The sequence below is a fragment of the Chiloscyllium punctatum genome, chromosome 4, assembly GCF_047496795.1.
Source record: "Chiloscyllium punctatum isolate Juve2018m chromosome 4, sChiPun1.3, whole genome shotgun sequence".
Taxonomy (NCBI): domain Eukaryota; kingdom Metazoa; phylum Chordata; class Chondrichthyes; order Orectolobiformes; family Hemiscylliidae; genus Chiloscyllium; species Chiloscyllium punctatum.
Genome location: NC_092742.1, coordinates 48,920,482 through 48,933,757, shown reverse-complemented (window position 1 = coordinate 48,933,757; position 13,276 = coordinate 48,920,482). Strand labels below are relative to the sequence as shown.

At 39.0% G+C, this 13,276-nt stretch overlaps 1 protein-coding gene across 2 annotated transcripts in view; it reads left to right on the top strand.

The window, feature by feature from the left end:
- Positions 1-13,276, top strand: part of LOC140476273 (kinesin-like protein KIF28P) — a 105,115-nt gene that overhangs the window by 28,893 nt on the left and 62,946 nt on the right. For both annotated transcript variants that reach the window (XM_072568623.1, XM_072568622.1), the window contains exons 6-9: positions 168-322; positions 531-642; positions 5,083-5,150; positions 10,251-10,393. In XM_072568623.1, coding sequence (XP_072424724.1) covers positions 168-322; positions 531-642; positions 5,083-5,150; positions 10,251-10,393 — 478 coding nt within the window. The remainder of the gene's footprint in view (positions 1-167; positions 323-530; positions 643-5,082; positions 5,151-10,250; positions 10,394-13,276) is intronic.

The following is a 13,276-nucleotide window of genomic DNA, read 5'->3' as shown; positions in this document are numbered from 1 at the left end:
TCCCACTATCACACACCACGTATGTACTTACATGCTATTCAAAACATTTTTTATCTTTATTTTTATGTCCACAATTCATAGTGCATCTGTCGTATTCCACTCAACTTGACAGTTACCTTGACATAAGCTTGATGAAGAAATAAATAACTGTTTAGTATTCATAACAGGTGTTTGCAAACCAATTCATGACAAAGCATTCAGAGATTAACTTGGTGGATTTGGCTGGCAGTGAAAGGCAACGAAGTGCAGGAGCTGCTCCTGACAGATTCAATGAAGCACGGGCAATCAATCTCAGTCTAACAACTCTTGGAAATGTTATTAGGTGAGCTTAACCCAATCTGACCTTTCTTCAAAAAATAAATGAAACCAATATTGCTTTTGGAGTTCAGCTTACAGTTTTAATATTTATGCCTAACATCTGAACTGGCAATTTTTTGTACGAAACAAAATCAGTGTGACCAAGCCTTGATGGCTTTATGTACCTGTTGTTAAAGTGAGAAACTGCTTACTGTTCATTAAATATTGTGCAGTTCCCTATCGGACAAGGCTGTGGGCAAGAGAGTTCAGTACATTCCTTACCGTAACTCAATACTTACCAGGCTGCTTAGCACTGCACTAGGCGGGAACAGCAAGACAATTATGGTGAGTTTTGATGAATTCCTTGAAGTGTTTAATAATTTTTTTCTCAGTTCAGAAATGTTAAAATGAATTTAACTGCAATTTTCCAAATTACATCTAACTGCATTGACTTGCAATTAAGAAGTTAGTACATTTATATTTGCAACTCCAATGTAGCTCATTTTGGAATTCCTGACTTCTGCTGTTTATATATTAAAGAGAAAATAATTCATTCAACTGTTATACAATAAATGTCATAAGTGAAGGTATCTGTCCATTCATTAGTATATCACTTTCACACTGTATTATCCTGCTTTATGCCCAAACTTGCTGTACATTCAGAGTCTGAAGTGAATTCAGCTCATGAACAAGATTTCATAACTGATCCCATCTGCTTAGAGAATTAAAACCTATTAGTAACTATGTAATGATTAGAAGAGAGAGACCCAGGGGTTCTGAAACATAATTCTTTGACATTTGCAACATGGGTAGACAAGGTGGTTAAGAAGGCATTCAGCACACTTTCCTTCATTGCTCAGACCATTGAGTATAGGAGTTGGGACATCATGTGGTTGTACAGAACATTGTGAGGCCTCTTCTGGAATACTGTGTGCTGTTCTAGTTGCCCTGTTATAGGAAGAATACTTTTAAACTGGAGAGGGTTCCACAAAGATTACCAGCAAGTTCCTGGGAATGCAGGGTTTAAGATATAAAAATAGATTGGAAAAGCTGGGACATTTTTTCAGTGAAGTATAGGAGATTGAGGTTTATAAACTCATGAGGGCCATAGATCGGGTGGATGATAAGGATCTTTTTTCTCGGCTGGGGGAGTTCAAAACTAGCGAGCATTTTTAAAGGTGAAAGAAGAAAGATTTAAAAAGGACATGAGGGGCAGCTTTTTTACACACAGAATAGTTCTGAAGAAGTGGTGAATGCGGGTACAGTTACAGCATTTAAAAGATGTTTGAATAAGTTAATGAATAGGAAAGGTTTGGTGGGATATGAGCCAAGCGCAGGCAGGTGGGACTAGTTTACTTTGGGAACATGGTCAATGTGGACGAGTTAGACGAAAGGATCTGTTTCAAAGCTGTATGACTCTGACTGTATGACTCTGTGACACATAATTTGTGGGCGGCACGGTGGCACAGTGGCTAGCATTGCTGCCTCACACCACCAGAGATGCGGGTTCAATTCCCACCTCAGGCGACTGACTGTGTGTAGTTTGCACATTCTCCCTGTGTCTGCGTGGGTTTCCTTCGTTATTCTGGTTTCCTCCCACATTCCAAAAATGTGCAGGTTAAGTGAATTGGCCATGCTAAATTACCTGTAATGTTAGGTGAAGGGATAAATGTAGGGGGGTGGGTTGTGCTTCGGCGGGTCGGTGTGGACTTGTTGGGCCGAAGGGCCTGTTTCCGCACTGAAAAAAAGAAAATTCAACAGGATTAACATACTTGCAAACCACACAACACAGTCCACTTAACTATGAAGGAAAGAAATTTGCAGACAAGCCTTTGAGAGCTCTTCAGTGACTGAATATAACATTTGAACCATACAGGTTAGCAATGTGCTTACTCAGTCCTTTATTGGTTTTTCTCAGTTGCAGTGGGGATTAGGAGTTATTACTAGTCATTGTGTAGCCATTCTCGAGGGATTGAAGAATGAACCTATACTTCTAATTCTGGTAGTTATCTAATGTTGGTTGACAGAAAGCTAACATATTTGGACATTGGAAAACAAATGGAAATTACATGGTTATTGTTCTCAGTTTACATTACTGATGCTCCCCCAGGGATTTCAGTCTCAAGTTGTAATGCTGGTGGGAAGTCAACTGATCCTCAATTGATTATCGACTTTTTCTCCAAAAGTTCTGCTGGTCTTCTGTCTACCAAAGTTACTATGCGAGACCAGTCAAGGGATTTCCACATCTCCCTGTTTACATGATTATATTAAAATGCATCCTTGTAAAAGGACCAAAGGTCTGGTGTCTATGGATACGGGAGCGAAAGAAAATCAAAATAGCAAAAGATAATTGTTGCACATTCTATAAGAGACACATAGAACATTTCAAAAAGTAAATGCTACGTTTCCAACATGTTTCTGCAAATATTTAAGAAACCAGTAGGGTTTGGCAATCTATTAAACAGTGGAAGGAAAGCAACCAACCTCCAAATAAATAACAAAGAATTTTTTAAATGACCTTGAAATTATGATACGGGTTGATACATATGAACATTTAATATGTTCATTTCAAATTGCTTTTTTTGAGTTTTTAACTTTAGAATTAACCTTTCAAAATAAATTGATTAATACAACTCACAATAGCAGGAAAGAAAAATTTCAAATGCATTACGCTTTTAAACCTATTTCCATACTGTATAATTTCAAGGACTATGATTTTAAATAGAATGTTATTTACATAGCTGATTTTATAGGTTAATATTCCTGCACGCAGCAGTGAAATTGCTTTATGCTTTGGTAAATATTTAAAGGATATCATCTTCATGAAAACTGGCTGACAACATTCCCCATTTGTGTCAGAGTACATAATGCAGGATTATAACTCACTTTGAGATAAATCATTGTGGAACATCTGTATAACATGGTGACAAACATGAGCATGACTCTTCTCCCGATCAAAACAATAAAATACCTTCTACCAATTGAAGCCTCTCCAGTGACCTTAATAATTTTGATCTTTCCATCTAAGATTTTCTGTTGCATGTTCTCTCGTCTCAGACTTCCTTGAAAATTAAAATCAGGGCAGCTGAGAGCAATAGCCTAAGTGTTCTCCTGTTGGTCAGAAATTGACCAACATACCAAAGAGCTCTTTATTTGCAGAGGATTTCCCACAACTTCAGAGTGCATCCTGCCTGACATGCTGGAATGGAAATACTTCAGGAATCTGGACTGAAAAAAAAACGGATGTAACCGGAGTTGAACAGTATTGAAATCCAGAAGTATCTGAATGGATTTGTCATGTCTTGCAATGTCTTTGGCATGAAGTTAATTTATTAATTTGGCAAGAATGTACTGAGACTGGCAAAACTCCCTGAATAAGACCTCAGTGAATGGAACACTGGAGACCCCCATTTTCCTTTTCCTTTTGAGTCATAGAGTCATAAAGCCTAGAAACAGGCCCTTCCATCCAATTCCTTGACCAGCTCTTCTAAACTGAGATAGCCCCATTTACCTGTGTTTCACCCATATCCCTCGAAACCTTTGCTATCCATGTACTGTCCAAATGTCCTTTAATTGTTGTAATTGTACTCATCTCTACCACTTCCTCTGGCACTGTATTCCATACACACATCACCCTCTGTGTGAATAAAATTGTCCCTCAGGTCCCTTTTAAATCTTTCCCCTCTCACCTTAAACATATGCCCTCTAGTTCTGGACTCCCCAGCCTGAGGAAAAGACCTTGGCTCTTCACCTTATCATGCCTCTCATTATTTCATAAGGTCACTCCTCAGCCTCCTACACTCCAGGGAAAAAAGTCCCAGCCTATCCTTATAATGCAAACCCACCAGTCTCATTAACATCCACATGAATCTTTTTTGCACCCTTTCCAGTTTACTAACATCCTTCCTATAGCAGGGCAACCAGAATTGTATGAGTACTCCAAATGTTGCCTTACCAATATCTTGTACAGACATGACATCCCAACTCAACATTCTGACCAATGAAGGCAAACATGCCGAATTCCTTCTTCACCACCCAGTCTACCTGCATCACCACTTTCATGGAGCTATGTGCCTGAACCCCTAGATGTTCAACAAGGCCTTACTGTGATAATAGTGTAGCTCCTGTCCTGGTTTGTATTATCAAAATACAACAGCTTTTCCCCAGGGTTAGGGAATCAAGGACTGGAGGGCATCAATTTCAGGTTAGAGGGGAAAGAATAAAAGGGAACCCGAGGGGTGGCTTTTTCACACAGAGGGTGGTATGCATGTGGAATAAGCTGCTAGCAGCAGTGGTTGAAGTGGGTACATTAACAATAGTTAAAAGGCATTTGGACAAGTACATGGATAGGAAAGGACGAGAAGAATATGGGTCAAATGCAGGGAAATGGGGTTAGCATTGACGGACATTTTGGTCAGCATGGATCAGTTTGGACCAAAGGGCCTGTATCCATGCTGTAGGATTGTATGACTCTATAGCTCTAACACCTAACATTTATCTAAATGAAATTCCATTATGCCATTCCTTGGCCTATGTACAGTACATATATTTAGAATAGTACTTTAAATTACATTAGCTTCCACATGAGGCCCTTCTAATTTTTAAAGTAAGAGATTCTGTTTTTAATCCATGTGAAAAGCAGGCATGGTTGAACAAATCTTTATGGGCATCCCTTCTTCAAATTTTGAAATGACTAAATGGCAGTAAAAGGTATGGCGTCTAATTCATAATGATTACTGCATTTACTGTAGCACACTGATCATTAACTGTAAGAACTATTTCCAGGTTACAATGATTAGTCCAGCAGACATCTATTATGATGAGACCATGTCAACATTACGATTTGCAGAAAGGTAAAGTACAGCATAATTTATTTATACGTTTTCTCTCAAAATCAGTAACAAAACCATATTGAATGAAATGTGTAGCATTTTGATCCTTACAATCTGTTCTTCAGTGTAGACAGATGGTGAAGTCTCTGTGGCCTAGTCACTATTACAAGTATCACACAAATTGCTTTTTATTATTTTTATCAGTGATTTGGATGAAGGCATAGAGGAAAACTTGTACAAATATGCAAGTGAAGTGATTACATTAGTGGAAAAAAACCCGAAAGGATAGATTGTAACTGATAAAGTGAGAGAACAGGCCTCTGTCAGATGAATAGCCATTTAGATTCATAGATTGGCATAATGCATTTGGGTGGAGAGGCTCTAAACAGAAAAGATAAGTGGAGAAGGGACTGGGGGGTTCCATAACTTGATTAGTTAGAAATCTGTAACAAGTTGGGGAGGCAGGTCTGAAAAGAAATAGGGTCTCAAGATGCATTGCCAGGACAACAGAATATGAAATGAAATATGCAATCCACATTCTAAGCAGAGTGAATGTTAAGCCTCATCTATAACCATGGCCCTTCATATGGTGGGAAATCTGACAGGTGTGGAAAATATTTGCATGGTAGAATGAGAATAGATATGATAATGAAATGATGATTTAAAAAATCACAATGTACTAGAGACATTAGCCGTCAAAACGTATGGTGCTGGAAAAGCACAGGCAGCATCTGAGGAGCAGGAGAGACATTAGCTGTCTTGTGCAAGTGACTGGGATGAAATCAACTACATTAGTGGTGTTATACTTAGACAGAGCAGCATTATAGACAGCAGAGTGAATAAAAGAGCTTGCAGAGCTCACCAGAGTGAGACAGCAGCCATTCATAGGCTACCATTACAAATCACAAACTGTTCACAGAGATAATGATGGTCATCTCTTCCATCTGGAAAATTGAACTCCCAATCACAAATCAATCAGGATGACAGTATCTTGACCTCATACCTAATCAAGGGTCTTTAGTTATCAGGTAAGAGTATTGAATACAGAAGTTGGGGGGTCATGTTGTGGCTGTACAGGCCATTGGTTAGGTCACTGTGGGAATATTGCATGGAATTCTGGTCTCCTTCCTATTGGAAAGATGTTGTGAAACTTGAAAAGGTTCAGAAAAGAGTTACAAAGATGTTGCCAAGGTTGGAGGATTTGAGCTATAGGGAGAGGCTGAACAGGCTGGGGCTGTGTTCTCTGGAGCGTTGGAGGCTGAGGGGTGAACTTATAGAGGTTTACAAGATTATGAGGGGCATGGATAGGGTAAATAGACAAAGTCTTATCCCTGGGGTTGGGTAGTCCAGAACTAGAGGGCATAGGTTTAGGGTGAGAGGGGAAAGATATAAAAGACACCTAAGGGGCATCTTTTTCACATAGAGGGTGGTACGTGTATGGAATGAGCTGCCAGAGGAAGTGGTGGAGGCTGGTACAATTGCAACATTGAAGAGGCATTTGGATGGGTATATGAATAGGAAGGGTTTGGAGGGATATGGGCTGGGTGCTGGCAGGTGGGACTAGATTGGGTTGGGTTATCTGGTCGACATGGACGGGTTGGAGCAAAGGGTCTGTTTCCATGCTGTACATCTCTGTGACTCTATGACTCTAAGTTTTGTGGACAAGGGCTATTTAACATTAGTAAAACATAAATTACTGGGAGAAATTGTAGAGGTAATGAACTAATAAAAAGATCAAACCACCCACATTTAAACAGGATAAATCAGGGAGGAAGATAGGGTAAAGGAAATAGTTTAGCTGTTAGGAATCTTACATTTTAAAGACAGTCATCAACCTCAGGAATAGATTGCTACATTTAGAGAGGGTAGATTTACTGCAAACATTTTGGTAAAGGAGAATTATCTTCGATAATGGATCTGAAATACTTAACCTAGGAGCCCAGCTGAAAACTTCATAGATCCTGATATGTAACACAGCCACTTGTCAGTGTTGAGCAATCTTGAGGAGTCTTGAAAAGTCATGAGGTGTTCAGAAAAGTTGTAGTGGAAGAGAGTCATGTCTTCTGCTCCTCATGTTTTCATCAGTATAATATAGTCTGTACAGGGTATATGGTACTATGGAACATTCCTTATCTTCTTCTTGAAGACAAGCACTGCAATTGCTCATCCTTCTCCACAAAATGCTAGAAATCTTAGATGCGCCCTGGAAGAAGGATTGGCAGCAGCATTCTAACTTAGGTGCACAGATGTTACCATTACAGGAGCTGGTGAGTTCTTAGAAGTGCCAAGTTAGTATGCCATTAATAAAAGAAAGTACTGAAAAAACTTAGCAGTCTAGCAGTATCTTTGAATGGAAAATAGAATTAAGGTTTTTAGTGACACTTTTTTCAGAAAACAAAGTAATATTGCTATTTTGTTACTCAGGGCTTGTTTGATCAGAACTGGATCTGAAAGAAACTTGACACATTTCTTTCCTAAAGCGACTTTAGGGTTTTCTATGATTTTGTTCCTCCCATGAGATTGTGTGAGTATAGAGTAGAAAAGAATGAATGAACATTTAAGTTACACCATGTTGGGACACACTTGTTTTCTCTGTCTTTATAGTTTGGTATATTCTTGTGTACAATTGTATTCATAAAAATCTTGTGTTGGCAGATTGCCAGCCATACTGTATACATTATTGCACTATTTTTATGACAACACTCTGGATGTAAAGGTTTGTATTTATCTCATTATTAGACAAAACATGCTTAGCTGCTTTACGGGTGTGAATTGCTATTCCTGATTCATGATTCCCCATTTCACCTTTTCCCATTGCCTTTATTTGGTCTTGTCAGACAGTTTACTTATTCAAATTTCCAGTTTTAATTTATGATCTACATTGAAATCATTTCTCTTCTCACACACTAGTAGGCCAGATTCAATATTTTTTTCTTAGATATTAGTTTCCAGTATAGAGAATGAGGAAGTCAGAAGGAATCGATGTAGTGCAGTCTAGTCAGGCTGGATCTAGGAGTCAAGGGGTCAGGGTAAAGTTGTCAAAGGGTCTTGGAGGAGTTAAAGGAGTCAGTTGTTTTGCTACACAGCTGTTAGTCATGGTTTTAATCTGTACTACATTTCCGGGGTAGCTATACAGGTAAGAAATAGGATCATAGATTCAGAGTCATACAGCCCAGAAACAGACGGTTAGGTCCAACCATGTTCCCAAACTAAATTAATCGCACCTACCTGTGTTTAGTCCATATTTTTCCAAATGTCTCTTAAACACATTGTAGCTGCATTTACCACTTTCTCTGGCAGTTCATTCCACTCGTGAACCATTCTCCCTGTGAAAAAGTTGCATGTCATGTCCTTTTTAACTCTTTTATCTTAAAAATAGGCCCCCTGGTTTTGAACTCCCCCACATTAGGGAAAAGACCCTTGTCATTCACCTTATCACCTCATGATTTTATAAATCTCAATAAACCTCCTAAACTCCAGTGAAAAAGTCCCAGCCTTTCCAGTTTTTATAAGTTAAGCCTTCTATTCCCAGCAATATCCTGGTAAATCTTTTCTGAACCCTCTCCAGTTTAATAATATCCTTCCTTTAACAGGGCGACCAGAACTGCACACTGAATTTGTTAATAATCTGGAATTAAGAATCTACTGATTGCCATGAAAACATTGCCGATTGTTGAAAAAAGCTATCTGGTTCACAAATGTCCTGCAGGGAAGGAAACTGCTATCCTCTCCTGGTCTGGCCTACATGTGATTCCAGACCCACAGCAATGTGGATGACTACCAACTGCCCTTTGAAATGGCCCAGCAGGCCATTGAGTTCAAAGGCAACTAGGGATGGGAAATAAATGCTGGCCAGCCAGCAATACTCATGAGTGAATAAAATAAAGTCCTATAGAAAAGCCTCACCAACATCCAATACAACCTCAACATGACATCCCAATTCCTATATTCAAAGGTCTGAGCAATGAAGGCCAGCGTGCTAAATGCCTCCTTAACCACCTTGTTTACCTGTGACACAAATTTCAATGAATTATGTACATGAACCCCTAGTTGTCTCTGTTCTACAACACTATCCACAGTCCTACCATTAATTGTATAAAGTTCAAACCTTGTTTGTATTACCAAAATGCAATTCCTCCCATTTATCCAAATTAAACTCCATCTGCCACTCTTCAGCCCATGTGTGAAATCTCCAAATTTAACCCAAAGTTGGAGTCATTTTTGGATGGTCCCAGGGATCAGGGAAAGTTCCAAGTTGGAAATTCAAAGTTCCTGGACAATTCATGTTGGATAATGCATCGGAACTCTCATGGATTTCAACTTGTATCTCTCAGATTCCTTGTCTCTGATTGTCCGAACCGGAATATCTGGACCAACATTGTGTAGGTTAGGTGAATTAGTCAAGATAAATGCAGGGTTGCAGGGATAGAGTATGGGTTTGGGTTTGGATGCCATTTGGAGGGTCCATGCAGACTCAATGGACCAAATGGCCTCTTTCTGTCCCAGCAGGGATTCTATAATGCTATGATATGTGCACTGATTGCTTTATTAGCCTAATGATTTTATGATAGAATTTCCCCAGTACTTGTGCTGACAGCCACTCTAAAATGGTAAGCAGAGATAGGATAACGTCCAATTGTGCTATGATAAGAATTATTTTTCCCATATGGAAATTTTGTCTCACTAATACATACATTATGCATTGGACATAACAAGGTCTAGATTTCTACACAAACATCCAAGCTGCAGCCTGCACTTTTGTGCCTTGTTCAGGAGAATAGGGCTATCAAGCACTGGATGAAAGGATGTATGTAATGAAGCACTGAAATATATTTGACTTTTTTATTAAATACCATAACATATTAAAAAAGCAAAGATCTATGCTTTTTATCTATAAAGACACATCTTTAGCTGTATCGAGATCCTATAGAAATGAGACAAAACCACTTCATCTGCTTCCGATGTCCATCTCTCATGCAATAATACTACCTGCTGAATAAAGATACCTCAGAGATTTTAAAATAATGTGATGTGACAAAGTGCCGTACAGTTATGTATTATAATAATATAAACCTATAGCCAACTGCACACACATCATCTGCACATTTCTTGTCTTTAAAGAGCTAAGAATATACAGAACAGAGCAGTCATTAATGAAAGCCTAACTGAGCAGCTTCTCATGGATCTGAAAGAGGATAATACTGGGCTACGAGCAAGAATCGCTGACCTGGAGAAAGCTGGAGATGTTCATATTGATGAGCAAGGTAGGTTTATTATTTTACTGTACACTGGTTGAACACTACCATGGAGGTGCTTGAGAAATTATTAAAAGTCCAGTATTATGGGATCAGTGGGTTATCCTAGATATCCCAGCAACATGGTAACAGTAAATAAGCAAATATATTTATGCTGCTGTGCTGTTAAGATTTTTTAAAAAGGATTGTAGCCATTGAGCTGATTTAATACAGCCTTTGTTTTGCTGTACTTGATTGCTGTCTTTTTTTGTCAGCTCAGTATGATACTCAATTTTTGACAATACATAGTGAACATTCAGAATTCAGATTAAAAATAAGTAACTATGATTGTTCGGGCATATTATCGCTATTGAATGATGCTCACATATTATCATATTATACTTGCTTAATTGTTGTACCCTTGAGAGAGACTTCATTATCTAGTTGATTAAATTTAGAAACATTTTGCTTTATCATTCCTTTTCAATGAAGGTAGATGAGACATTATTAAAGAAAGAAGTTTCATTTAAATAGCACCATTGACAACCACAGAATATCCTAAAAATGAAGAATTTTCGAGTATAACCACAGACTTAAGATTGGGAAATGAGGCTGTGAATTTGAGTATGCCAAGACCACAAGAAATGAAGTCATTTATTGTTTTAGTGCTGGTATGTAACATTGAACAGGCCAACTCTGCTGTCAAAGCTCACAATCTACCAATGAGCCAAGACTAGTATCGATGACCCATCTTCCTTTTTACCTAGCACTAGACCAAAACAAATAAGATCTTTTAACATATTTCAAGTCATATTAAATAGTCAACTTGAAGGCTGCACTACTATTGGCAGATTCAATATTGAGACAGGTTAGGTAACATTATATTAAGAACTATTCTCCTTGCAGTTCTACATTGCAGATAATATGATACATTTTGTTGGTTCTTTTGCATCTAGGCATTTCCATGAGAATGCAAACAGGTATTGTATATATCAATATACTTGACTGCATGTGACATATGCTGAATGCAAGGCAGATGGCGTAGAAATGAGACTAAAATGTTCAAGGCACAACAAGGTGGTACAGTGAAGGATGGGAAATAGCCACCAAGCCTTCAGCATAAAACTCAGAGCCAAATGGCAAATAAGAGTAATGGCAAAGCAGATGGACTGAGTCTGTAAAGTGCTGCTCCTCCATTTTATATGCAAAAGCTAAGGCCCATGAAAATGAGACAGGGTGCTAAAATATAGGCAGCTTGGCACTCTACACGAGGCCTGTGCTAATCTAATAGGCATGATTTTAATAACTTGTGGGATTTAAAAGTCAAGGTCTGATAATGTGATTTAACCCCAGTGACGCTTTTAATCTGCAGCAATGAGATTGACACTGGGTCTTCAGCAGGGCCAGGACATGTTGACGACATTTAATATTCAAAAGGGATAATCTTGCCAGAGGTTTTCTTTGAATGTCAGAAGATTTAGATCAATCCACCCCCAATATTTATGCAACTGTACCACCCAGCATGCTCAAACTTGGATTTTCTGGAGGAAGTGCATTCCAAGATTATGTCTATTCTGACAGATTCACAGTGACAGCACACTAGAAGGGACTCAGATAGTCCACATTACTGTTTGTTTGAAAGGTAATCATTCCAGCTAACACACTTTCTTTACCCTGCACAGCTGAAAGTGAGTTTAGGAGTGGGCGGCACGGTGGCACAGTGGTTAGCACTGCTGTCTCACAGCACCAGAGACCCAGGTTCAATTCCTGCCTCAGGTGACTGACTGTGTGGAGTTTGCACATTCTCCCCGTGTCTGCGTGGGGGTGCTCTGGTTTCCTCCCATAGCCCAAAAACGTGCAGGTTAGGTGAATTGGCCATGCTAAATTGCCCGTAGTGTTAGGTGTAGGGGAGTGGATCTGGGTGGGTTGCACTTTGGCGGGTCGGTGTGGACTTGTTGGGCTGAAGGGCCTGTTTCCACGCTGTAAGTAATCTAATCTAATCTCTGCCAGATAGGTAACCAGATTTTCAAACGCTAAAGCAGGACATCTTGTAAAGACTCGGGAAGGCAGATCTCTGTGACAATGAACATTGTGGGCAACTGATGACAAGAGTCTGGGGAAGGGAGAGTTAATGACAGGAAATCATGTGATGACACCTCCTGAAATATGTCCTGCTGAAGTTGGAAACCCTAAAGACACCATATTATTGAAGACAGCAGTTATGAGCCTCAGACTTTTATTTCAATGACATTTTCTGCCACCTTTTCAAATCCTATCCAAATTATCTTGTGTATATCAAAATAGAGCTCCAGTACAACCAGTATATTCATTTGCAAGTATTACTATTTACTAGGATTTTTCCTTTGGAAGTGCATCAACTATCTCACAAGCCATTTCTTTTAAGATTCCACGATGAAATCCATCTGGATCCAGATACTTGACAGCTCACAGCTCCAAAGGCTTAACTCACTTCTCTAGAGATAATACTATCATTAATGAACAGAGCTACCCCTCCACCTTTTCCCCACATCCTATCATTCTTAAATGTCTTCTATAGTTCAAGATTCAGGTCCTAGTCCATGTTATCCTACAGCCATTTGTCTGTAACAGCTACCAGATAATTCCTTTCCATTTCTTTTTGTTCTCTAAGTTCATCCAGTTTTGTAATGCTATGTAAATGCTTTGTAAATTCCAGTTTTATATGTTGGTTGACTCTTAAACTTGTACTCTTTCTTTCTCTATCTTCCTTTCATGGGCTGTTTATAATTTCCTGTATTAGCAAAGTTCTCTTTAGCCTTGATTTACTAATTTAGATTCTACAGTGTGGAAACAGGCCCTTCAGGCCAACAAGTCCACACCGATCCTCCAATGAATAACTGACCCAGACTCATTTCCCTACATTTAACCCCCTGA